This window comes from Ascochyta rabiei, chromosome 5 (assembly GCF_004011695.2).
Source record: "Ascochyta rabiei chromosome 5, complete sequence".
Classification (NCBI taxonomy): Eukaryota; Fungi; Ascomycota; class Dothideomycetes; order Pleosporales; family Didymellaceae; genus Ascochyta; species Ascochyta rabiei.
Window position 1 is genome coordinate 1,706,772 of NC_082409.1, and position 23,498 is coordinate 1,730,269.

General features: G+C 53.9%; 9 protein-coding genes across 10 annotated transcripts, besides 10 other annotated features; 8 read left to right on the plus strand and 1 right to left on the minus strand.

Moving 5' to 3' along the window:
• Positions 1 to 38: 38 nt before the first annotated feature.
• Positions 39 to 525, plus strand: EKO05_0003726 (uncharacterized protein; the record flags this gene model as incomplete). The annotated part of the gene is made up of 3 exons (XM_038938398.1): positions 39 to 202; positions 256 to 379; positions 469 to 525. The coding sequence occupies 3 exons, from the start codon at positions 39 to 41 to the stop codon at positions 523 to 525; spliced, it is 345 nt and encodes a 114-aa protein (XP_038800553.1).
• Positions 526 to 1,620: 1,095 nt separating this feature from the next.
• On the plus strand, positions 1,621 to 2,044 carry EKO05_0003727 (uncharacterized protein; the record flags this gene model as incomplete). Its single annotated transcript, XM_059636222.1, has 2 exons — positions 1,621 to 1,949; positions 2,005 to 2,044. 2 exons carry the CDS (start codon positions 1,621 to 1,623, stop codon positions 2,042 to 2,044), a joined length of 369 nt encoding a protein of 122 aa, XP_059492205.1.
• Positions 2,045 to 2,335: 291 nt separating this feature from the next.
• Positions 2,336 to 2,674, plus strand: EKO05_0003728 (uncharacterized protein; the record flags this gene model as incomplete). Its single annotated transcript, XM_059636223.1, has 1 exon — positions 2,336 to 2,674. The coding sequence occupies one exon, from the start codon at positions 2,336 to 2,338 to the stop codon at positions 2,672 to 2,674; it is 339 nt and encodes a 112-aa protein (XP_059492206.1).
• Positions 2,675 to 4,704: 2,030 nt separating this feature from the next.
• EKO05_0003729 (uncharacterized protein) lies at positions 4,705 to 6,203 on the plus strand (the record flags this gene model as incomplete). The annotated part of the gene is made up of 3 exons (XM_038938540.1): positions 4,705 to 4,783; positions 4,833 to 4,914; positions 4,964 to 6,203. The coding sequence occupies 3 exons, from the start codon at positions 4,705 to 4,707 to the stop codon at positions 6,201 to 6,203; spliced, it is 1,401 nt and encodes a 466-aa protein (XP_038800551.1).
• Positions 4,728 to 4,751: a tandem repeat.
• A 5,268-nt stretch (positions 6,204 to 11,471) lies between the features above and the next one.
• EKO05_0003730 (Scytalone dehydratase) lies at positions 11,472 to 12,097 on the plus strand (the record flags this gene model as incomplete). The annotated part of the gene is made up of 2 exons (XM_038938468.1): positions 11,472 to 11,561; positions 11,609 to 12,097. The coding sequence occupies 2 exons, from the start codon at positions 11,472 to 11,474 to the stop codon at positions 12,095 to 12,097; spliced, it is 579 nt and encodes a 192-aa protein (XP_038800548.1).
• Positions 12,098 to 12,710: 613 nt separating this feature from the next.
• Positions 12,711 to 12,750: a tandem repeat.
• Positions 12,751 to 13,252: 502 nt separating this feature from the next.
• Positions 13,253 to 13,308: a tandem repeat.
• Positions 13,309 to 13,334: 26 nt separating this feature from the next.
• Positions 13,335 to 13,394: a tandem repeat.
• Positions 13,395 to 13,553: 159 nt separating this feature from the next.
• Positions 13,554 to 13,589: a tandem repeat.
• Position 13,590: 1 nt separating this feature from the next.
• Positions 13,591 to 13,623: a tandem repeat.
• Positions 13,624 to 13,669: 46 nt separating this feature from the next.
• Positions 13,670 to 13,728: a tandem repeat.
• A 481-nt stretch (positions 13,729 to 14,209) lies between these two features.
• Positions 14,210 to 15,652, plus strand: EKO05_0003731 (uncharacterized protein; the record flags this gene model as incomplete). The annotated part of the gene is made up of 4 exons (XM_038938411.2): positions 14,210 to 14,406; positions 14,482 to 14,586; positions 14,636 to 14,779; positions 14,839 to 15,652. The coding sequence occupies 4 exons, from the start codon at positions 14,210 to 14,212 to the stop codon at positions 15,650 to 15,652; spliced, it is 1,260 nt and encodes a 419-aa protein (XP_038800546.2).
• Positions 14,311 to 17,196: a mobile genetic element.
• Positions 16,207 to 16,239: a tandem repeat.
• EKO05_0003732 (uncharacterized protein) lies at positions 17,128 to 19,604 on the plus strand (the record flags this gene model as incomplete). Its single annotated transcript, XM_038938369.1, has 5 exons — positions 17,128 to 17,224; positions 17,312 to 17,495; positions 17,549 to 17,592; positions 17,646 to 17,888; positions 17,938 to 19,604. 5 exons carry the CDS (start codon positions 17,128 to 17,130, stop codon positions 19,602 to 19,604), a joined length of 2,235 nt encoding a protein of 744 aa, XP_038800545.1.
• Positions 19,605 to 19,776: 172 nt separating this feature from the next.
• On the minus strand, positions 19,777 to 20,670 carry EKO05_0003733 (Omega-amidase; the record flags this gene model as incomplete). Its single annotated transcript, XM_038945284.1, has 1 exon — positions 19,777 to 20,670. The coding sequence occupies one exon, from the start codon at positions 20,668 to 20,670 to the stop codon at positions 19,777 to 19,779; it is 894 nt and encodes a 297-aa protein (XP_038800544.1).
• Positions 20,671 to 20,772: 102 nt separating this feature from the next.
• Positions 20,773 to 20,809: a tandem repeat.
• A 461-nt stretch (positions 20,810 to 21,270) lies between these two features.
• EKO05_0003734 (uncharacterized protein) lies at positions 21,271 to 23,451 on the plus strand (the record flags this gene model as incomplete). Of its 2 annotated transcripts, XM_059636224.1 has the most annotated exons (3): positions 21,271 to 21,298; positions 21,350 to 21,501; positions 21,595 to 23,451. In XM_059636224.1, the coding sequence occupies 3 exons, from the start codon at positions 21,271 to 21,273 to the stop codon at positions 23,449 to 23,451; spliced, it is 2,037 nt and encodes a 678-aa protein (XP_059492207.1). The 2 variants fall into 2 exon arrangements, with proteins under 2 accessions (XP_059492207.1, XP_038800543.1); XM_038938418.1 differs by having other exon boundaries at positions 21,271 to 21,501.
• Between the last annotated feature and the right edge of the window lie 47 nt (positions 23,452 to 23,498).

Genomic DNA, 23,498 nt, shown 5'->3' on the forward strand with positions numbered 1-23,498 from the left:
AAACCACTTTCTCCAGACTTCAATACACATCACACATAATGGCTCGCGGCGATGCTTCCCAGACCAAGGTCCACTACAAGGGCAAGGCCGAGGACTTCGTTGTCTTCGTCGACAGCTCTGAGGCCGTTCAGAACTGGAAGCAGGACTCCAGCATTCCCCTCGCACAGGTCGTCAGTGGCTTTAAGGTCTTTGTTACTGACAAGTAAGTCTGCTTCGGCTCCGCTTGTCAAGACATAGCTCTAACACATACATTAGCCATGGCACCCAGGGTATTTTCAACACAGCAAGCAAGGGCACACTCGAGAACGAGTTCGGCACCTCAAATGAGGATGAGATCCTGAAGCAGATCCTCCAGAAGGGTGACGTTCAGACGACACAGGTACGTCATGACATCACGCGATCAGACAGCATCTTGTCCATCGCTTTTGGCAAGCTTCAAAATATGAGCAAGCACTAACGTTCATGCAGAACTCCGAACGCCAGGGTGATACCAACGATTCCAAGGGTGCTATGGCTGCTCATTAAGCGATTCTTACGACTCGATTACTCACGATTCGATGACTACAAATGGCGACTGTCGGAACGGGTATTAGCTACCTGAGCTTTACTGCCACGCCTGGAAGATTGGCAATGGGCACATACATATGCTGCACTACCTCTGCTGGAACGCGAGGGCAGCCAGATATCTACTGAGATATTTAATGAAAGTAAACCACCTTTCCAAACCATTATCATTATTAAGATGCACGTGATTAGGCACACATTTACTCTGTGCACTGACGGTTATCAACATTCCTGCATTTAGCCTGCGTGTACTCCGTTCCCTCTATGTAATGCACATGTCCCAATGTCGGCGCTGCAGTTGATCGGCGTTCCGGTCATCTAAGAGTTTTCTATGCTAGTTGTCGTGGACCTTGCTATTCGACAGAGAACTAGGCTTGAAAGAGCCAGGCCATCCATTCCCCGATTGTTTCAAACTCCAATTCTTCTTGGCGTGCCTCTTGCACAAGGCGCAATGAATTCTCATCTTCGTGATTCGAGACAAGTTCACCGATCTTCCAAAACAGGTTAGATGCCGCAGCCTGGATACGTACGCACTCGCACAGGACTTCTCGAGTGTCTGCTTGCTGTCTAAACCGGCCAGCCGTTTGAAATCTGCCGACAGCTGCGGAAAAACCAAACACTGTTCAGTAAACGTGCCCGTCTCAGCCTAGTCACCCCTCTTTGCATTATCCCACAGGGAACCACATGTAGGTGGCGCAGCACTCTGGTCGCACCCTTGATTGACCTTTCACCCGAGCCTATGATCTTCTTCCGAGTATGCATGCGAGTTGAGGGATCGTTGAAAGATCCTAGTTGCTTGGCCGCCTTTATTGCCGAATGCCTGCTGACGGCGATCTGTGAACGGGTGTGCTGTGTACGAGATGTTTGGTCGCAGATCAATGATACTTCAAGAAGCCGGCCATACGCAAGTAAAAATGATACAATATAAAAGCCAGTCATTCATCGCACGTATCTCTTCTGTAGTTAATGCTCTCTGAGTTTAACAGAGTTTTCACTTAAAAAGCTATTCGTCCAACCATACATTCTCGCTTCTCTTCATCCACTCCTGCCTTCACGATGCCAGCCGCCAGGTCTAGGCTTGCCGCCACTCAGGGTCACAGCGCCTCCATCTTCAGCAGTTTCGAAGCCCATTGCAATGCCGAACCTGTTGATACGAAGACTACCACGCTGAATCTGCTTCGCAATGCTTACAAAGACTACCATGTCACCGAAGTGGACGCCGAGCGGGCATCACTCTTTGAGTTCACTGCCACTGACATGGCTCTGTTGATGCTCGACTCTGAAGATGAGCATTTCAACGCTACGAGGGATTGGCAAGCTGCTGGAGAAGGTAACGAGAAAAAGATGGATCCTGTAAAGCTGACCGATGACTTTCGATTTGCAAGGTAAGCCATCTCTCCCGATTACTACAAATCAGTGCTAACACCCGCTATGTTCCAGTATACATGGGATGACAAGGAGTTTCTTGTCTATTATGTGACATGGCAGGATATGCTTGCTAAACCAGCAAAGTTCTTTTACATCCTGCATCCTCGCTCCAAATCCCACTTGGTCGACGGTCATTGTCAAGAGACTGACGCTTTGATCCTCAGCGCCGGGAAATGGACATGAGAACTGCACGATGAAATCTTCGTCCTCAACAACGGAAGTTGGGACAAATCCCAAGAGCTTTGGACGTCCGTCTCAGGTACACCCTGGACCGACGTAATCCTGTCGCCCGCCATGAAACAGAACCTCATCCATGACGTGCAAGGCTTCTCCGATAACAAAAATGTATGCCGAGTTTGCTGTGCCCTGGAAGCGCGGTGTGATCCTGCACGGTGTTCCTGGCAATGGCAAGACGGTGAGTGTCAAGGCACTCATGGCTTCGCTGTACGGCCGCTCTCATCCCATTCCCTCGCTATACGTTCAGTCTTTCAAGACAATTTGTCAGACGCAGCAGTATGCTATCAGACAGATCTTCCAGAAAGCGAGGAGTGTGGCGCCTGGTTTGCTGATCTTTGAGGACTCGGATTCGTTCGTCGGCGACGACATTCACTCCTACTTCTTGAACGAGGTTGATGGACTCAAAGGGATCAACATGAGTGAGAGAGGTGTGGCGGCTGGGTAGGACGGGAACCGGTCGCCGTTAGATCTGGCTGAGACATCGAGAGGAAGTCGGTGATAGGTCTTCGTCACGCTTGGGAGCGTGAGATGTCCACAATCCGATGTCCTAGTCTATGAATGTACGAGTTGGGCCCGAGCGCATTTTGCTTGAGGATTGAGACGGAGATCTTTCTGAGCACTGGGTTGACAACGATATGCTCTAACTTTGAGCATGTAACTTGTCCATAAGACTAGACATCGCCTGCATAGTGTTAACCTGGCGATGCTGCTCTTGTACATTCTTACCAAAGAACTACAGACAAGAAGCTGTGCTTTCATGGTGGTTAATTCGATGCAGGGCTCTGAGACTGTGGCGTCCGATAGCTGAACGGTACGGTGTTCCTACAGAGCAGACAGACCGTGAAATTTCCCATCAAGGCGCTCCCTCGGCCCTGCCCCTTTTCTAAGTCCTGAGGTCTCTGGCATTCGGGGCAGATATGATCCCTCGGTGTTTCTTTAGAGCAGAGTAATTAAGGCATTTCCACAGAAAGAGGAAGTTTGATAATCAGATAAGTGGACTTTGTCCCCACAAATCAAACGAAACACTTGTTCGGTTCTCTCGGAGCGCCCATTTAGCGTGTCTTTCCGCTCGTGTGCGTAAATTGAACACTGGGTTGATTCTGATAGCGTGCGGGCTGCCTCCACCTCAATTGTGGTTCGCAAGTGATGATATTCGGACCGTGGATGTGCGAGGTTTCAAATGTTGTACATTCCGGTGCTTCCGCCTTGCGCTCCCTTCTGCAGACAAGTGATGGCACTGTGGCGATAGAGGAAGCCATAATGCAAACGATGACAGAGTTACAATCACAACTGCAGATCTACAAAGAGCATCCTTCTAGTGAAGCAACCTTATAGGCTACATTTTAATTCTTGTTCTCTATCGCCACCCTTGACGCAGGGAAAAGACGCCGCCTGTCTGCGTTCCCCTCTTCGGTCCGCCGCCGTCGTGTGCACGGCCACAGGCCGCCCCAAGCCGCCTCAAGGGACGTTCCCCACCGTCTTTCATCTCCCTCTAACAACAGTGCACCATCGTCATTCGCATTTCTGACCTTCCGCATCAAGCCTGGTACGATCGGAGTGGCTAATGATGGCAGTCTGTCGATAGGTAGCGTGCCATCAGTGTGGAACGGGCGATCGTCCTGACTCGGTCGCGCGGTCGCTCGTGAGTCGTGAAGCTAAAGGTCGTAGCGTGAAGTGACCACGGGTGTTGAGCGTAACAGAAGATGAATGGGCATGGTGATTCGACCGCAGTCAGGAAGAATTCGGGTAAGTGCAGCATCACGGCGGGAGGTGCAGAAGCCGGTTTACACAAACATAGTACGAGTAATATAGAAGGATTCCACTGACGACAACTGCGTGCAGCTATCGTCGATTGCCTGTTTGTGTGTCGAAAGGTTCTCCAAGCCTGTAGGCGTGTACCTGTCTCCTATTTGCTCAGTCCGCATTCCTCTCATCAGCGCGCTGTTTCGAAAACCGAGCTTGGACGCCAACACGATACGATCGACACGAATTGTAACCTCGCACATATTGTCTTGCCTTCGCAACCCTGCCAAGGCCCGCGGTGTTCGTATCCGGCCTTATGGCGTCACTGTGACCTCGCGCGCACTTTGGTAGATTGCGAGGCTTTGCTACCGTCGGTTGTGCACAGCACGCTTATTGGAGGTTGCGCCGCGCTATTCCGTGGTTCAGAGCTGTTAGGAGTGAAAGAGGTAAAGAGTGTAAAGACCTGACAAGCGGACAAGCAAACGGTGCACGGGAACCGGGAGTGCCCCCAAATAACCCTGCGGTGCGATCATCGTTACTGTGGGCGCTTTCCTTTTGTCTTGCCTCGTAGCCTTGTTCTTGGTCGACTCTCGCTTTTGTGGTTGCTCACTTCACCACGATCCCCTCTCTCACTTTGCTTGTGCTTGAGCATTCCAGACGCAAAGGATTCGATCGTCTCCACACCGCTCTCCCCACACAACACCCAGTTGATGACTACGATCGAGGCACATCATGACCAGGTCTATACTTCCATGGCTGCGCGCTGCTGCTGTTGCTGCCCTAGCACAGCAGGTGCTCTCCCAGACATGCTGTAAGTCAAACCCAACCCTTTAACAGCCATTACATACTAACAGACACAGACTACCCCAACGGCAACGCAGCTCCCAGCACAGAGAAGGCTTGCTCCTCCGCAGCAGGCTCTGCTTGCTGCCCTGAGAACTGGTAATTAGCCGGTCTTCAACCACAGTATGCTAGCTAACTCTTACTTCAGGCAATGTCTTGACAACGGCCTCTGCTACTACCCCCCCAGTGGGCTTCATGGCAGGTACAGCTGTACTGACAAGGACTGGAACTCACCTGGTTGCGCCTCAAACCTCTGCACGTACAACATGACTGTCGGTGGTGGTGAGTCTATTACACAGTGCTCGAACCACGACGACCAATGGTGCTGCAATGCCGACGCCACGAACGTAAACTGCTGTAAGGAGGAGCCCGAGCCACGGCCTTTCTTTAACCTCCAGGACGGAACCGCCTACGCTACAATCGGCTCGAACCAGGCATCCTCCAACCCTACTATCTCGACCGTTACCGGCCTTGCGATTTCAGGCGCTAGTGGTAGCTCGCCATCGAAAACCTCCGAAGCTAGCTCACCATCGCAAACCTCCGAAGATAGCTCACCATCGCAAACCTCCGGAGCTAGCTCTTCTGCAGCCTCCTCGAAAGCGCCTTCCCCCGCTGCAAGCACGGCGCGCCCAACGGCTGCTTCTGTGTCACCTGTGACCTCGGTCGCAACAAGCGTCAGGTCTGCATCAGGAGGATTTGGTCCAGAGACGATCTACATCACCAATGTCATCACACCAGCTGCGACGTCTGATCCCTCGAGCGGCGGCGCAACGTCATCAGGCAGCTCTGGTACCAACACTGGCCTTATCGTAGGTTGCGCGGTTGGAATCCCTCTCGCCCTCGTCCTGGTCGGCATCCTCATCTGGATTCTGCGCAAGCGCCGCCTAGCAAACGCTCACCCTTACAAGGCCACCCCTGATGGCGGCGAGTCCCCTAACATCGCGCCTGCTGCACTCGCCGGTGCGACGAAACAGGAGGTATACGGCCATTCACGACCTGGCACCTCAGAAATTGACAGCAATCCCGTTGGCCCTGGTCGTCCAAGCTCTACTATCCCTGGCAAGGCTGAGCTCGACTCAGGAGCTGGATTCCACCCAGGCACAGGTGTACCGTTTGCTCCGAATACTGCATTCATTGGTGGTGGAAACGGTGATCGATCAACGTGGGGTAGCTCACCACCTGGATACTCGCCAGGGCAGGGCCAAGGACTATTCGCGCACAACCATGAGGGAGCTGTGGAGCTCGACAGCTCGATGATTATGCCCGTCATCAACGAGAAGAGCGACTATCAGCCCGAGTACCAGGCATTTCGACCACCGGCCAACGCGGTGGAGTTAAATGCTGCAACGACACCGCCTGAGGATGTGGAGAAGCAGCTTCCCAAATAAGCGCGGCTACAATTGTGTTTCTTAATAGGCAGCAAAGGCGTTCAGGAGTATACAAACACAGACAGTTCAGTTTTAAAGGTCGATACCATTCACAAAGAGGCAATTGCCCGGAACATGTACAGATATCTGAAGTCCATAAGAGGCTGTTCGACATGACCTAAATAACTTTTTCTTTTCACGATTAAACAATAATCGAACCTTACTTTCACGTCGAGGAAATTGTGGACAAGAAAAAGGACAGTTGTCGGACTAGTGCACTTTGAGCTAGCGGCGACAACTGGTGAGGAGCTGGTGGTTACGGTGAAGGCGAGTGGAGAGAATGCCCACCATGGCCTCACAAGGCACACTGGCCGTATTGCCCAATGTTCTAATGCCTCCAACCTCAGTCACGCTAGCTGTACAAACCACGCCAGCCATACGGCCCACGCCGCCCACGCCGCCCACAACCAACTTTAGGCTGCTAGACCCGTTACAACTCTCTGTCTGCCAGGGGCCTTCTACGACTCCCCCAAGGTACCACCGCGTGTCTTCATTATCTTGAAGCTATATCGACGTCAAACTAGCTCTTGTTACAACCTCAAAGATGTCGCTACCATTCTTGTGAAGGACGGTCTGAAACGCAAGGAGTACACGGTTCTTCGTGAACTAGTAATGTGGCACTCGTCCTACTTTGCTGCGGCTCTCAATCCCGAAGGCGGCTGGTCTCAAGACGGCGAGCAGCCCTTGACGCTCGATTGCGCACATGCTACCTTCGACGCCACCTGCTGCTGGCTGTTTACCGGCAAGCTCAATGATCCAGCCACCGATAACATGCTTATCGACAAGGCTTACCTTTCTCAGCGAACGTTGGTGAGCACTTGGACATTCGCAGACTTCCATGGCATACCGGCACTTGGCAACAGCGCAATCGACATGATGCATGAACGATCCGTTGCTGTATGGGTTTTACCTTGTTATGTCATCAGGCATGTGTACGAATACACGACTGCTGCGTCCAAGCTCCGCAAATACTTTGTTGAACGCTATATATTGAGTTGCCCGCTTGATCTCATGACAGCTGAGCCAAGCTTGTATACTAAAGAGTTTCTGTGCGCTGTTCTGCCAGCTTTGGCGCGAGACGAGCGTTGTCTGGATAGGGATTCGCTGACATCGGTGGATCGGTGTCAGTGGCATGATCACTCGGGACCAGGAGGAAAGTTGCGACTCGACTCTCGCAAGTGCGTGTCTCTCTGACGGCAGCTTCAAGGACTTGGGTGACGTGAGCGAGTGTCATGTCTCGTGGGTTCTAGTTCTCATTAGTCGATGTATGATGGCATACGCAATGCTAGACAAGCCCACAGAGAGAGTAGCACTGCTCATTAGACTACAATGTGATCTCTGTGAATGCTCGAACATTACCTGTATAAACCCCCTCGACGGCATCAGGCTCTTTGATATCGAATTGATGATTTATAGATTGCGTTTATCGGAAGCTTAGAAACTCAAATGCCACTTCGATCAGCCATCGGCCCAAAGCCAGCTCCAGAAAGGAGCAAAGCGTACGTACGTTTAATGAAGTTGCGGCAGACAGACCTGCCAAGTCGTGGGCAGAAAAGCAATGGCCCATCAAAAGCTCAACGCAAACTCTCAACTGTAGCCAGGAGCAAAAACAGCGAACGGTAACAACACCATCTATCTCGAGCTTAGACTCCGCAAGCCCTCACTCTGCGCCCCCACCCCATTGTCTCCACTAATCCAGGGCCAAATCCTTCGCTCTCTCCACCACCCATGCCCCGCTTCCGCAGCCCGTGAGCAAGATCCACATTGCGCAGCATGATGCGGCGGCGTGGCTGTTGCTAACGACAGGATGACCTTGCAGCCTTACTGCTCCATGGTCTGCCAATGATTGTGCTTGGTGCCTCGTTGTTCCCTTCGACTACACGCCCACGATGCGTACCCAGCATTCGTCCGATTCGCCCGCACACCGCGGACAAGGATGGCACAGACGCTTCCTATCACCGTCGGCTGAATGTGGGATGTGGTAAGCGTAGTGGCTGACTGTACGGATATCAATACTCGTATATGTACGCGCAGCGCGGCTGCACGTCTGACTGGGCGAAGGTGACGTATACTTGCTTGGAAAAGCAGGAGAGAGCGTGTGGAGGCTCCGGGATGCATGGAAGGTAGATAGCCCGCTTCTTCCCCTGTGCTCTGCCTCGGGTGTCTGTCTACCTTAGCAGTTTGCTGTCGTGGCCTGCGAAACTGCGATCTGGAAGAATACCGGACGGAGGCCAGATGGATTGTTTGAGCCATATTCGTTCCTCATAATGCGCCTCCAGCTCGCATCTTGGCTACTCACATCGTTCACAACACATGCGTATGCATTGCAATGCGCAGCGCCGCCCCTCAACTTGCCTATCCGCTCCCTCTCAACAGCTCCAGGCACCCTGTCCCGTGGAATACCAGTCTCGATTGGCACACCACCGCAACAGATTGTCCTCACACCTTCACTCCAACTCGACACCTCATTCATCCCGCGCTACAGCAATTCCTGCATCTATACCCGTGACTCAGCAATACCTGCCAACGACACGAGATGGAGCAAAGAAGACGGAAGAACAGTGTGTGCAAGCATATATGGAGGAGGCTTCGTACCGAGCTTGTCGACAAGTTTTCATGATAACGGGACAGATGAACAGGTCGTTGAAGAGTGGTTCAAGGTATCGAGGGTTTCAGGCTGGCGTTTCGTAACGGAGAGCTTCATTTTTGTGGACTACATGGAGACATACATGCAGCAGAACAAGATCTTACCTGAGAAGAGAAATGTAACAAGCTCGTTTATACTACCGGAAGAGGGTGCGACATTCGGTGGGCTGGGTGGCTCGACATTGACTTTGACGCCGAACTCGAGAACATTGAATACGTTGTATTCAGAGGGTTTAGTGCCTAGCAGGAGTTGGAGCTTGACGAACAAAGGCTTGTGTCTGGGGTGTATTGATGAGAGTTTGTCCACTGGCGAGTTTCAGAGCTTCAAGCTTGCGGCTCGCGATGCCGATGGCGAGCTGCCATGTCTATTCCAGGTCGAAGTTGAAGGGCTTGAGTATTATCCGGATGTTGGAACTGGGGGCGTGGCACTGATCGACAAGCCGTTCACTGCTTGTGTCGATCCTGGCGTAGCCTTTCTCGTCCTTCCAACAGCTGCAAATGCACGACTGTCCCAAGCGGCTGTCGCAAATTTGGAAGCGGCTTCCAACAAATCTATGCCATTTGGAGGTTCCCTAAAGGATGGCAGCGGCCACTTGCTATTGAAGCTGGAAGGTGGATTGGAGGTGAACATCACAGTCCCGGCAGCTAGAATGACAGACGGAGAAGGCCCTGGTGAACGGACACTCGCAGTAACGACTGGTAGTTGGGGCGCATACGGCGACGCTGTGCCAGTGTTAGGCAGGCCGTTTACCGATTCAGTCGTCTTGCGGTGGGACGAGATTGGGCAAGAATACGGGATGGCGAACAGAAATCCACAGACGGACGCGAAGCAAAGCCTAAACCCACTAGGCTGCGATGAATTTCCTTCCAGCAAGCCTGCAGAAACGTCCCACAGTTCGGGTATTATAGTAGGCTCGATAATTGGTGGGTTCGCAGCAGGGCTTCTGTTTGCATCGGCAGCAGCTTTCTTCTTCTGGCGGGGCCAGAGAGGTGTGAGAAGCAAGTATGAGGCCATGCGTGGTGAGGATAGTGTCTCACTTCGTACAGTCGATACCGGTGGACGAACGCTGGAGTCCAGGATGAGCGGTACCCTGAGTGCACCAGCAACCAGTATAAGAGAGTCGCTGAGATCACATTTTGGTACACAATCGGTTTCGCCGATGGTGGAACCGCATCTCGTTGATGACAGCCAAATATACGAAGCGCCAGAAGAAGGAGCGACATATCCATTGGGACGAGACAGAGCGGAAATGCGGGTATACTCCTACAGTGACAGATGGGGAAGGTAGTCGCTGTAGCTGTCAGCTTGTCGCACTGTTCCACAGGAGGTCGGCGATTCAGTCGAAACAAGGATTTGTCTCGATCCCATGCAAAGGTCTCCAACTTACTTTGGCTTTGTTGCGATACTTGTCTGTTCATGTCTCGTTCGTTGATCGTCCAGCCATCAATGCATAAATGTGCCGATCAGAAAAACCCTCACATGGCGTTGCGCTACCTGACCCTAAGACATTCAAACAGCAATATTGAGATGCAATGCTGGTGACGAGATTCCACATTCCACGATTAACGAAAGACTGAATACTATACCACTGTTGAGCTGGGCCAGCGCCCTCAACAAAAGATTTTATTCTTCAAAGGAGTAAAACCAATGCGCGTAACGCAAGTACACACGGTTAATGAGAAGAGACGAAAAGGCTGATGTTCCAGTCAAGAAGCCAAGGGTTCAGATGCAGATATAAGCTAGTTGCCGGCGCTTCATACACCACCTGGTATCACGATTCACTAGTTAAAAGGTAGTGGCAGACTCCAAACTTCAATGTCCGGCAGAAAACGATGGAAAGAGCACGCTTCGAAAATGTACGTGCAGACCCTCATTGTACACTGGGTCGATGGTGCGTGGCCGCTACGACCATCATGCACCAGAATCATGACAAGAGCCAGCGATCGACGTAGGGCAACGGAAAGGATTGTGAGTAGACCAGCTAAACGCAGTTCGTTGCTACTGTTATCTTCGAGACATCAGTTGGTTGCATCGTGTTGTCCACAGCTGCGACGCTCATCAGCTCAGTGAAGAAAAGGTACATTTGGAGCTGGGCGTTCCAGGAAAATAACGTAGTGAACAGCGAAGCGATGACGAGTTGCTGTGACCGTGAAGAAAGTGCAGGTTGTAGGCATGATCGTGTTGCGGCTTCTCACACCCGGGCGGCCTCTCACTGCGTACCTAGTGGCTCGTGCGCAGCCCTTTCCGGCACCTTGGAGCGAAACAAAGACGACGACGACCCTCACCATCATTGTCGTTCGGGTATCTCGAAACGCAGCACAGATGATATGCCCTAAAATTGGTGCCGGCCCCGTTTCGACCGTAGTGGTTCTATCGGACCAGCCTCTCAAAAACCGAAGCCGGATGCCGCTATGCGGGGAGCCGAAGCCTTGCGTAGCAGATGTTTCGACTTCTGAATCGCGGATAAGATGGAGATATATAGATGATGGATGAGGTAGGTAGGGTGGTAGAAAATTCAATCATCACTTCCAAGCAAACCAAACATCCATTCCACATACACATACACGTACACCCATCTCATCATGTCGCAACAAAAGCTGAGGCCTACGTTTGATGATGTCATGGGTTGCCAGACCGCAGTCTACGAATGGGCAGACAGCTACGACAGCAAGGTACGCATCTCTACGAGACGGATGGTTACAGCGCTGACGAGAGATAGGATTGGGACCGCTTACGCAAGTGCATTGCTCCCACACTGCGGATCGACTACCGCTCTTTTCTGGACAAGATCTGGGAGTCGATGCCGGCAGAGGAGTTCGTGACAATGGCCTCTGACCCTGCCGTTCTCGGCAACCCTCTCCTCAAGACACAACACTTCATCGGTGGCACACGGTGGGAGAAGACGGCCGAGGACGAGATTACCGGTTACCACCAGCTGCGTGTGCCCCACCAGAGGTACACGGATGAGACGCGCTCGACGGTTGCCGTCAAGGGCCACGCCCACAGCACCAACACGCACTGGTACAAGAAGGTGGACGGCGAGTGGAAGTTTGCGGGACTCAGCCCAGACATCAGGTGGTTCGAGTACGACTTCGACAAGGTGTTTGCGGAGGGAAGGGAATCGTTTGGTGAGCAAGAGGAGAAGAAGCTGGCGCAAGCGGCCAACGGCATCCCAGCAGAGCAGAACTCAGGGAGCAAAGTCAATTAAGGTGGAGTCTGAGGATATTGAAGGGGGTTCCGGTTGTGTGGTTAGCGCTACGTGAGGGAGATATACGAGAAGATAATACCACGACATGACCTGTTTTCTCCACTGCAGCTCTGTTGCTGACCTGGTTCTGGAAGTGGTGTGGTGGCACATGACCGTCCACATGGAACTTGAACATGGCGATGCATGCCTTGCCCATGGAAGTCGGTGTTGACTGCACGCACGCCTTGCTTGTGTCAGCTGCGCTGGTTATTGCAGCGTGTCCACGGTGGTTCGTGTGGTGGAGGCTATCATGCTGGTGGCCGCCGTTGAACTAGGTGCAGATGTCCTGCAGACCAGCTGGTAGCGAGTGCCAGAGAACGAAGACGGACGCTGACGACGCAGCAACGTGATTCGACGAGCGAGGGCGCAGAGTCTGCAGCACAGCACCCCTCGCAGGTGGCCACAGCTGGGACCAAGGAAAGCCAGCGAGCGGTAGGGTGAAACGCAGGAAACGACGACGCCCTCGCTCGTCACTTGTCACTCGTCGCTCGATGGTGCAGCGGCGTGAGGCACAGCAGCATGCAAGTCATTCACCGCGCGCACGGGGGGGGGGGGGGGCCTCTCTACTACTCCTGTGTGGACGTGTGGCCGTGTGGACGTGTGGCCGTGTGGCCCTGGATCGTGCAGCAGCGCTCCTCTGGCCAGCGTGACGAGCCAGCCAATCTGGAGCAGGGCTGCCACGCAGCCTTGTCGCAACTCGTCGCAGGCGAGGCGTGACACGAACCACTAGGGAGAGGGGGCAGTCGATGTATCGAAGATCGCCAAAGCTTGAATTCAGCCCCTCCAGCCAGTGCGCCATCGTCCCCAGGTTGTTCGGCTGTGAGGGCTTGGGTGCCAGAGCTTTTCGCTACCGACTGCCCGCCGCCACACACGACCAGCGGATTGGGCGGAGGGCAAGATTTGGGCGGATTGGTCCGGCACGCTGAAGCTCTCTTGAAAGGGCCGCTCTTCACACCGTCTGCACTCGCTCTCCCTCTTCTACCCCACCCACTCCCTCTTCGCATCTTCGCTCAGGCAACCGTCTTTGTGCTTTGCTCCTCTGTATTCCTTTGCGCAGTCGGTGTTCTCTGCTTCGCGGGAGTTTCTTTGGCCCTTCAGGTATGCCCTGCTCCTCACCTCTGCCCACTCTGCACACTCTGCCCACTCTGCCCACTCTGCCCACCTCTGCCCACCCCTCTCATAATTTTCTCTTGCCTTGGCGCGCGCGCTGCGTGCGGCCTGGCCTGGTGGGTGCATGCGTGCATGCGTGCATGCGTGCATCCTGCCCCGGCGGTGCTCATTTTCGGCGCACTGTGCGCTCGCAGTGCTGAGGCGCCGCGATGCATGCGTGCTTCTGGCGCGGCGTCGTGCTGAGCAGCCTTCTGACGTCGTCCATCTGCACGGACGCATGCAGCGAGCGCGCTTTGCTTTTCCTTCACCTGCCTGCCCGCCTGCCTGCCGCCCGCCGCCCGCCATCCGCTGTCCGCTGTCCGCTGTCCGCTGTCCGCCTGGCGTCGCCGACAACGCGCTTCTGCTGCTGCCCCCAGCTCCGCTTCACGCTTCACGCTCCACGCTCACACTCCACGCTCACGCTCACGCTCACGCTCCACGCTGTCTAGCCCGTCGCCTCGTGCTACGCCTGTGCATGTGACCTCGCTGTCAGACGCACTCTACTGACTGCTGCTGTAGATCTCAATAGAGCGTCTACCTCACGGCCACTTCTCCACCCTCCCGTCTTCGTCAAGCCATTTTTGGATCGCGAGTCGGAGTTCAGTCTGTCGACACCTTTCCTGCCACCCACTTCTGCGGTCCTTGTGTCCCCAAGCTTCCGTGTGCTCTACGCGCCTGATTGCAACACGCCGCCTCTGGTGATAGCAACCTCTACCGGTCTCTAGGCAAGTGCAGCCTGGACCACGTCCACTCCCTTCACTTGCGCCTTGACCTTTGCCCAATTCTGCGCCAATCCACCCACGCTGACGCCGCCGCCCTTGCAGACTGCAGAAACGACTCCGGTCCTCCATCATACTTAAGCGCAATACTCTTACTCGACCCCTCAACCACGACTCGATCACTATCCATTGATCTACCGCGACAATGAGCTTCCAGCAGCAATACGACCAGTACCAGGGCCAGCAGCCCGGCGAGCAGGGCCCCAACCCCAACGTCTCGCAGACCGACCTTGGCCAGCCCATGGACCAGTCCGGCGGCTTCCCGCCTCAGGGCAACATGGGCCCTCCTGGCAGCGCTGGCCCCGACGGCAACGGCCAGGGCGCCGGCAAGACCACCCTCTGGTGAGTGGCACGCCGCAACCCCGCAACGCCTTACGACAGGCCAATGGAGCGAGCATCAGGACTAACAAGATGCAGGATGGGTGAGCTTGAGCCCTGGATCGACGAGAACTTCGTGCGCAGCATCTGGTACAACATGGGCGAGACGGTCAACGTCAAGATGATCCGTGACAAGTTTTCTGGGTAAGCGGGTAGTGCAGAGCCCTGGCATGACACAAACTAATCCGTGCAGCAGTAACGCTGGATACTGCTTTGTTGATTTCGTCAGCGCCGACGCTGCGTCCAAGGCCCTCAGCCTCAACGGCCAGCTTATCCCCAACTCCAACCGTCCCTTCAAGCTCAACTGGGCCTCCGGCGGTGGCCTTGCTGATCGCAGGTAAGCACAGCAATACCTCGATTCTGCGCATGTCTCAAGAAAAGCTAACGCCGAGACAGCCGCGATGAGCGTGGTCCCGAATACTCCATCTTCGTCGGCGACCTCGGCCCTGAGGTGACTGAGTTCGTTCTCGTGCAGCTCTTCCAGAACAAGTACACCTCCACCAAGTCTGCCAAGATCATGTCCGACCCTATCAGCGGCATGTCGCGCGGCTACGGGTTCGTGCGCTTCGCCAACGAGGAGGATCAGCAGAAGGCTCTCACTGAGATGCAAGGTGTTTACTGCGGTAACAGGCCCATGCGCATCAGCACCGCAACCCCCAAGAACAAGAGCGGCGGCCCTGGCGGCCCTGGCGGCATGAACATGCAGCAGGGTGGCGGTGGCCCGGGCATGGGCATGTACTCCATGGGCGCTCCTCCTATGGGTTACTACGGCGCTCCCCAGCCTATGAACCAGTTCACAGACCCCAACAACACTACCGTGTTTGTCGGTGGCCTGTCTGGTTACGTTACCGAGGATGAGCTCCGTTCCTTCTTCCAGGGCTTCGGCGAGATCACTTACGTCAAGATTCCCCCGGGCAAGGGATGCGGTTTCGTACAGTTTGTGCAGCGCCACGCCGCTGAGATGGCCATCAACCAGATGCAAGGCTACCCCATCGGTAACTCGCGTGTCCGCCTTAGTTGGGGACGTTCGCAGAACAACTCTGGCCCGGCTGGCACTCCTTACCGCCCAGCTCCTCCCCCACCAGTCTTCGGCCCTGGAATGGGCATGCCCCCTCAGCACCCCGGATACGGTGGTGGTTTCGCTCCTATGAAGGTAAGAAGCCTAGCAGCCCCTCCTTACGAGCAACAATATACTAACAACTTGATATAGTAAGCGCATTCTTTCCATATGTATTGCTTGCATGGCGCTTCTTCCATGGTTCACTCCGTTGGCTTACTGCAATGACCCCCTTTCATGACTCGTCACACGACCTTCGAGCGATTTGGTCCCTTTCTATACCTGGGCGGTTCTACAAAAGTTCTAAGTTCATTTGACGACACCAATCTTGCACGAGGGCCTTAGAAGGGAGTCTTTGTATAACAGGTCATCTTTTTGCCCGCGGGTTTTCTTTCGAAGCTGGCTACTTCTCAAGGAGCATCTATCTGGGTTGCAGCTAGTCATGCATAGGTCTAGTGCTGCTTTCTGTCAGATGCCTTTCCCTTACGAACGTGTGCTATTACGATTCCGATTGGCTATCGTCCCAATCATACGGTTCTTCGATGCGTTCTTTGTTTGTCATCGTGCTTTGCTTGATCTGTCTATTCCCTTACTTGTGAGCTTAGCCTTGGTATTGCGTACGAGTCTGTCCTGCAAGCTAGTGCGAGTTCTTGCTTCAATCTTCGACCTATATTTTGCTGGTGCTAACATAATTATCTAGCCCCTACCAGCAGCAGCCGCAGCAGCCGCAGCAGCAACAGTCCGCTGGATATGGAGGACCCCCGGGTCTTCCTCAGGGACTCTCGCAGAACGGCGGCCCCGGCAGCCTGAACGGCCTCGGCCCTCTCTCCCCTCGTGGCCCTGCTAGTCCTCTCAACGGCACCGCCGGAGCGTCTGAACAAGCTTTCTCGCAGCAACTGAACTACCCTTACTAGAAGCGTCTCGCGTTCAGCGTCACTGGGCATAATCATCTGCGGCATGATTTAGCGAGGAGTTACGGTTCATTCATAACACGAAAACATTCTTTACGAACATGTGAACACGAGGAATGATTAGCGCTCATTATCGTTTTGATATGGGCATGACAGCTTTTCAGTTCGGCGTCTGGCGAAAGTGTTGTATGGCATCACAGATGTTGGATCATTAAAAGCTATTGCTGGGACTTGGAGGAAAAGTAATGAGCGTGGCTGCCTTTAGACAGCCACCGACCTTGTTTTCCCTTTTCTTTCATTTTATGTCCAGCAGTTGGAGGTGACAAGCTTACGACTGCCTACTTTGGGGAACTTTTGTGAACAGGTTACTAGACCTACGTAATAGAGAGTTGGGACCCCTTAAGTTTCCGCATCTTTCCTTCTTGCGTCGCTGTACCACTGTTATTGGGCATCTCACAGAGGAATACAATGTTAGTCTAACAGCCCTCATTAACAATCTCCAGCTGGTGTGCGGCAGCCTTGGCCCTGAGCCGGTAGTGGAGTTGCGCCTTCCTGTTAATCATCTTTCCAGAGCGCCCTCTCCACTTGGTGCCGACAACCCAACAACAGACCAGTACCGCCTCCTTCTCTTCAACAATCATCACGCAACACAACTGCCACTTTTTGGGCCTTGCAAAACATCTTGCAGCATTGGACACTTGCTGTTGCTCGCCTGCCATGCGCTACGACAACTGGGACATTATACTCTTTCCAGAAGACTCTAACATTCCCATCCAGGAGTACAGAACTGCCTGCTACTTCTCACAAGACGAAGGTAAGCCTTGTACTCGCCACATTTCCTGCCTTGAAGTGAGAGGATTCTTGCGATGAAAATGGAGCCTGACTGGCGTCCTCTGCACAGATGGCCGCGAGCTACCCACGCTGCGAACGTACATTGGATCGCTGAGGCCAGACACACCATTTCGCATCTCTGTACATCACTGGGGAGTGCCGAAGCCATCGCCTCTTATACAAGAAATCCAACGAAGGGCTGGCATGAGGATCATCTTCACCATACAGGTCGTCATCAATGACAACATACTCTAGTGAGCTCAGCCTTATCTGGTCACGGCAGAGGATTTATCCTAACAGCACATAGTCATGGTAGCTTCGAGCTGAACGCCACTTCGCCGCAGGAGATCGGTTTGCATTCTGCTATACGTATTCTTCAAATAAGTGGACTAACTCGAGTGTAGCATATGAGCAGCGATCGTTCAAATCCTTCAAGTACGATGAGCAACCGACCAGCCAAATAAAACCGCGCTTGAGGTTTCCGTGTAGCGACAAACAGGCTCTTCTGCAGAGTTCAGCATGGCAGCCACGTGGAACAGACAATCGCATCAAGATCACATTGTCAGAGCAACTCGTCGCCGAAGATGATGCACTAGACGCTAGCTGCTGGGACATCGCTTGCTTCTCGTTCCAGCATGCCTCCAGAGGTATGTACTTGTACTCCAGAACAAGAGGTGCTATATTGACACTGGACAGAGCTGCTGGAGCAAGCTGGTATCGCCTACCCAGTCATTGACCCGTTGCGCTGCCTCGTAGGCGAGCGAGCCACGCTGCTTTCGCAGCAGTTTTCGCAGAACAAACTGGTTCGCGGATTGCAGCGAGGATCCCAAATACACCCTGAACGCTCACCAGAGTCCAATTACGAACATATGAGGCCCTCGAATCCAGAGCCGCATCAAAGATCGACCATTGGAGTGCCATCTGTAACAGACTTTCCCAATGCACCGGGGGTCAAGTCACACCGAGGTGGAGGTCTTCCAGCTGAGTGGAGTGACTCATATGGACCGTTCGATGATCCCGAGGACGATGTCAACATGGTGCCCTGGCCACCACGACGATATGCCTCCAACATGTCAGGTCTGGAGGGATCATACGATCCGTCGTGCTTTCCGTATGTCGCACCACCTTGGCCTCACAATGCTGCATCATCAGGACAGCGTACAGATCTGAATATGAACAACAACCGATCGCGAAGAGACAAGAGCGCCCAACAGGTCATAACGACTTGGCGCGACGATCAGTTTGGGCAGATTGTCGAGGCTATGGCTCCATCAAAGAAGCACCAAGATCTACCGTACGGCTTGCCAGCGCAACGCAGTACGCAGGACCGCCCGCCAACTGCCCAGTCTTACCGGCCGCCCAAGATGGGTGCTCTGTCTGTTCCTGTTCGGCCTTCTTCGGCGGCTGCTTCTCGGAAAACTTCCTACCCCGACTTCAATGCTGCCCTACGTAACAGTTCGAAAAGACCGTTGTCTGGTCAGGCGAACTTCATACCCAGCGCGCTACCCATGAGCAATCCACAATTGATACACCGAGCCAGCAAGGAGAATCATGGTACTTCTCACGCGAGACGTCCAATGCCAAGTCCTTTTGTGCTCGGTGCAAAACGTTGGGACTCTGATGTGTCCATGAGAGATGGTTCCTCCAATTTCTCAAGCCTCTCCAGGTTCGAACGGAACCCGTTGAATATGGGAAGTAAAGTCGGCTCGGCTCATGCACCCTCAGCCGTAGGCAACGTGAAGAGCCGAAAGGAAGGCCTCGGTGCTGAGAACGGTGACCATCTAGATGTTGGAGTCTTGCATGATCAGAGCTTACCCCCGACTTTGACCGCCAACTCAACCACCGAAGCGACTACTACCTCGGACAATCCTGATAGAACCCCGCGCAACAAACTCAACGAGTCATTTGCGAAAGAATCTCGTTGCGCCGAAGTCATAGATGTGGACGCAATCGATCCAAGCCTAGTCGCCGGAACAGCTGCCGACATGGCCAGGCTGTCTCCCTTCAAGCCCAGTCATAAGCCTGGTATGTCGAGTGTTAGTAGTACAGGACTTCTGGAGCGGCAGCTGTACAGTGCTTTGGGCGAGGAACTGGGTAGCTTTGAGCAGCAGGTGGATACGAGTAGCATGGGTCCTGAGCTTGCCCAAGCTCTGTCTGGCACCATGTCACACAGCGATCTGCACAGCACCACCCTACCCGATCTCACTGTGGGCGACTTCGAACCGGTTGCTAAGAGAAAGAGACAAGATACCTTCGGCTGCGAAAGAGATGACAGTCCTTCGAAAAAGAAAGAGAAGGCTCGACAGGTGATGCTCGAAGACGATGAGGTACCGGCAGATAGGCCGCGAGTGAGGGGAGATTGATTGGTAGGCCAGAGCGGCTGGATCACATTCGTTTGAACTTTTGACTGTCAGCTTCTCTGCTTTGTATGTTACACCTGGCTGAAGTAGTATTGTAGTGGGACAGAAGTAGATTGGTTTAGCAAACATGCACCACTGACGCAGGTTCATGCTATGATAGTACTGTACAGCTCAGCTATTCCTTGAACCTCCCGCCTTCACTGACATCTGGGTATACGTCGAAGCGTCTTTGTGTGTACAGGGGGATGCCTTTCCGTGTCTCCTCAATCTTGCCGACCTCCAATTGCTGCACCACGATGCCTTCTCTCTCGTCCAACTGCTGCAGTACATGCGCGTTGGGATCTACCACCATGCTATGCCCCCAGGCATTGTAATCCGCCTTCATGTCCCTCGCGGGACTGCACAGACCCACAAAGACCTGGTTGTCGGTCGCCCTCGCTCTCGCCAGCAGCTCCCAATGCAGTGCACCGGTTGTCAGATTGAAAGCGCCGGGATACAGTAGCAAGAAGGCACCCTTTCTGGCTGCGATGGTAGCGAGCTCCGGGAAGCGGATATCGTAGCATATCGCGATGCCAATCTTGCCGTACTCGGGGAGGTCGACGATGGTGATCTTGTTGCCTGGCGACAGGACATCCGACTCGACAAACTTGATCTTGCCGGGGATGTCGATGTCGAAGAGGTGGACTTTGCGGTGCGTTGCGATCAGGTCGCCCGCGGGGCTGAATGTGAGCGATGTGTTGTAGAGCTTCTTGCTGTCCGTGTCGCTACGCTCGGGTATAGAGCCGCCGACGAGGTAGACGTTTGCTTCTTTTGCGAGTCTGCTGAGCGCGTGGAAGGTTGGGGACGCGGATTCGGTGGGCGGCGAGGGCTGCAGTGTTTCTGCGTACCTGTCAAAGTACTTTGTGCCGTAGGGCGAGTTGAAGCACTCGGGCAGGACGACGAGGTTGGCACCTTGCTTTGCGGCTTCTAGTACTTTGCTGCGCGCGTTGCTGAGGTTCGCCGTCTTGTCGGCGCCTGACGCCAGTTGCACCAGCGCCAGCTTGAGGGACTTCTTGAGGAGTTGCGACATCGTGGCGGCTGTGAGTGCGCAGCAGAGCCAGAACGAGAGAGATTACACGGAATTGGTCCTGAGAGACCGAGAGCGGCGGAGAGCACGCTTGTGGAGCTACAATGGAGCGTTGGAGTGTTGGAGCGTTGGAGCGTTGGAGTACCTGTTGGAGTAGAGTGGGGAATCGGCCCATGTCATCATTCGGCTATACTTGCCAGCCGGTCACCGCAGGTCAGATGCCGACGGTGTTGAAGCTGCATTGTTCATTGGAAGTTGGGATGGTTTTGCTCGCTGCTTGCACGTCTAGAGACCTGGTGCCCATGGATAATCAGATGGCCAGACTCTTCGTTGCATCGATCCGTCGCGTCTAGAGTCACTTGCCTGGAATGCGCAAGCAGACACCTCGTAAGGGAGGCCAACGTACAGCCAGTTGTAATTGATGGTGATGTTGCTCGCAAAGGTGCGCGCGTGTCGACAAGCGCATAGGTGACGACAACGCATGTTACGCCCGCACACGCCACTTCCGCGTCGACCTTACTTCACCTCTATCACTCGTGCACTATTTCGCAACACCAGACCAACCGCAGGACATGGCACTAGCCCGGCAGAAAACCCACACGCATGTCTACTTTCAAGGGTATCGTAGCCGGTACGAGTCACTTGAGCGCGCACGAGACCGCGAACTTACTCGGCGTGTTAGAGTTCCCCCAGATCAGGCTCGACTACTTCCGACACCAGCCTGAGCACAAGGCGCCCTTGGCGTGCTTCCTCAGCCATGTCCATTCGGATCATCTTGTAGGCCTGGAGACGTTGCGAGCTCCTTTTGTCTACTGCTCAGCTGCGACACGGGAGGTGAGTAGTCCAACCAAGAATAAACTCATATTCCAGCCACAACAATACTCCATTGCTGCTCTGCGGACTGTGAATTGTTGACACCGAGACTAGATCCTTTTGCGCCTGGAGAAGTCTCACTACCGAGTAAACTTTGCAAAAGGCATTCTTGAAAGCCGCAATGTCACTTATGACAGAAGCATGCGCAAGCTGGCTAAGCCACTTCCGCTGGACACGCCTACTACGATTGAACTAGCCCCCGGAAACAGCATTCGTGTAACGCTCCTCGACGCCAACCACTGTGTTGGTGCCGTCATGTTCCTGATCGAGGGTGACGGCAAGGCAGTACTCTACACTGGCGACATCCGCGCAGAGACTTGGTGGATCAATTCGATCGTCCAGAATCCAGTCCTTGCAACCTACGCCCTCGGACTTCGTCAACTGGATTGCATCTACTTGGATACCACTTTCGCGACCAAGCGTGCGCCTTACAGAAACTTTCCGTCGAAAGCAGAAGGCATCAAGGAGCTGTTAGAGAAGGTAGACGCCTACCCCGACGACACGGTGTTTTACTTCCACTCTTGGACTTTTGGTTATGAGAACGTTTGGGTCGCGCTGTCGACGTTTCTAGGTTCAAGGATTCACCTCGATGACTACTGCACTCGCATCTACGGTTCACTGTCTTCGTTGGACAAGAAGAGTTTGACAGAAGCAGGTTTGCATGTGCAGAGCGAGAACAGATTTTTGAAAGAGGCTGGCATCGAAATTCGCGAAGCAGCAGCACTTTGTGGCTTCAGGAACGGCAACCACATGCAGCCGGGATGTCTGACCTCGTCAGAAAACGTCCGCATACACAGCTGCGAGCGCGGAATGGGTTGTAGCATCATGGATAAAGACGCAAATGCGAAGATCGTCCATGTCGTTCCTATCATCACTCGCTCCAACGACACTGAGATCGCCGAACTAGGCGCTGGTGGCGGCAAAGGCGATCTCGACCAGAAGGAAGAGCTGGAGACAGGCGATGTGCCTGCTGTGGGCAGGCTGATGGAACTGTGTGCACAGTCCATCAACGATCCGGACCTGTTATCGAAGGTGCTCAAGCTACTGCAGCACGCTTTGAGTACAGGCAGCGGCTCTATGGATTTTGGTCTGCAGTTACAGAAGGAGAGCCAGGCCAGCGACGAAGCCCTATCTCTACAGAGACTGGTCGCCGCTTTATCGTCGAGTACATCGAAGAAGCGGATCAACAGTGGCGAAGCACCGCGAAACAAGACGATCCGGTTTCCTTATTCGCGACATTCATCGTATTCTGAACTGTGCGAGCTTGTTCGTGCTCTCAAGCCTCGCGATATCTTCCCATGCACAGTCGATGAAGCAACATGGACTCCGGATTTCAGCATGAACGCACTCTTTGGCGAGTACTGCTCAGCACGAGCGTTTCGCCACGATGCTGAGATGATGCATATCTTCAATGCAAAGAACAAATACGAAAAGACACAGAAGCGGGATTGGAGTGAGAGTCAGCAAGATGCCCAGTTTGAGGCTCCTTCTGAGACTGTGGTTCCAAGTGTCGCGAAACCAAAGGTTGCAAAGTTGACGGAGAGAAAGGACGAGCAACCTGCGGTGGAGCCGGGGGCAGAGGTCGAAGAGACGAATGTGGTGTTTGCAGAGACGGTCGCGAACAGAGCTACACAAACATACTCCACACACATACCAGGTTCGAACTCTGCCGTTCTACCCACCACGATGGTAGAGCCGGTGTCTAAAGAAACGCTGGCGTCCATGACATCTGCACCTGACCCACTTCTGGTTTCGAGCAGGGCAAAACCATCCAAGTCGGAGAGAAAGCGCAAGCTGACGAACGCGCGCCTAGCCTACGAGGCTGCCATTGGAACGTACTTGACCTGGGCAGATTTTGGGGGACTCGAATCGACAAAGAGCGAGGGGGACCGGGACGAACAGGAGCTGTGACTGCAGTAGGCTTGCATTGATCTTGCAGGGAAACAGACGGCCAGGCG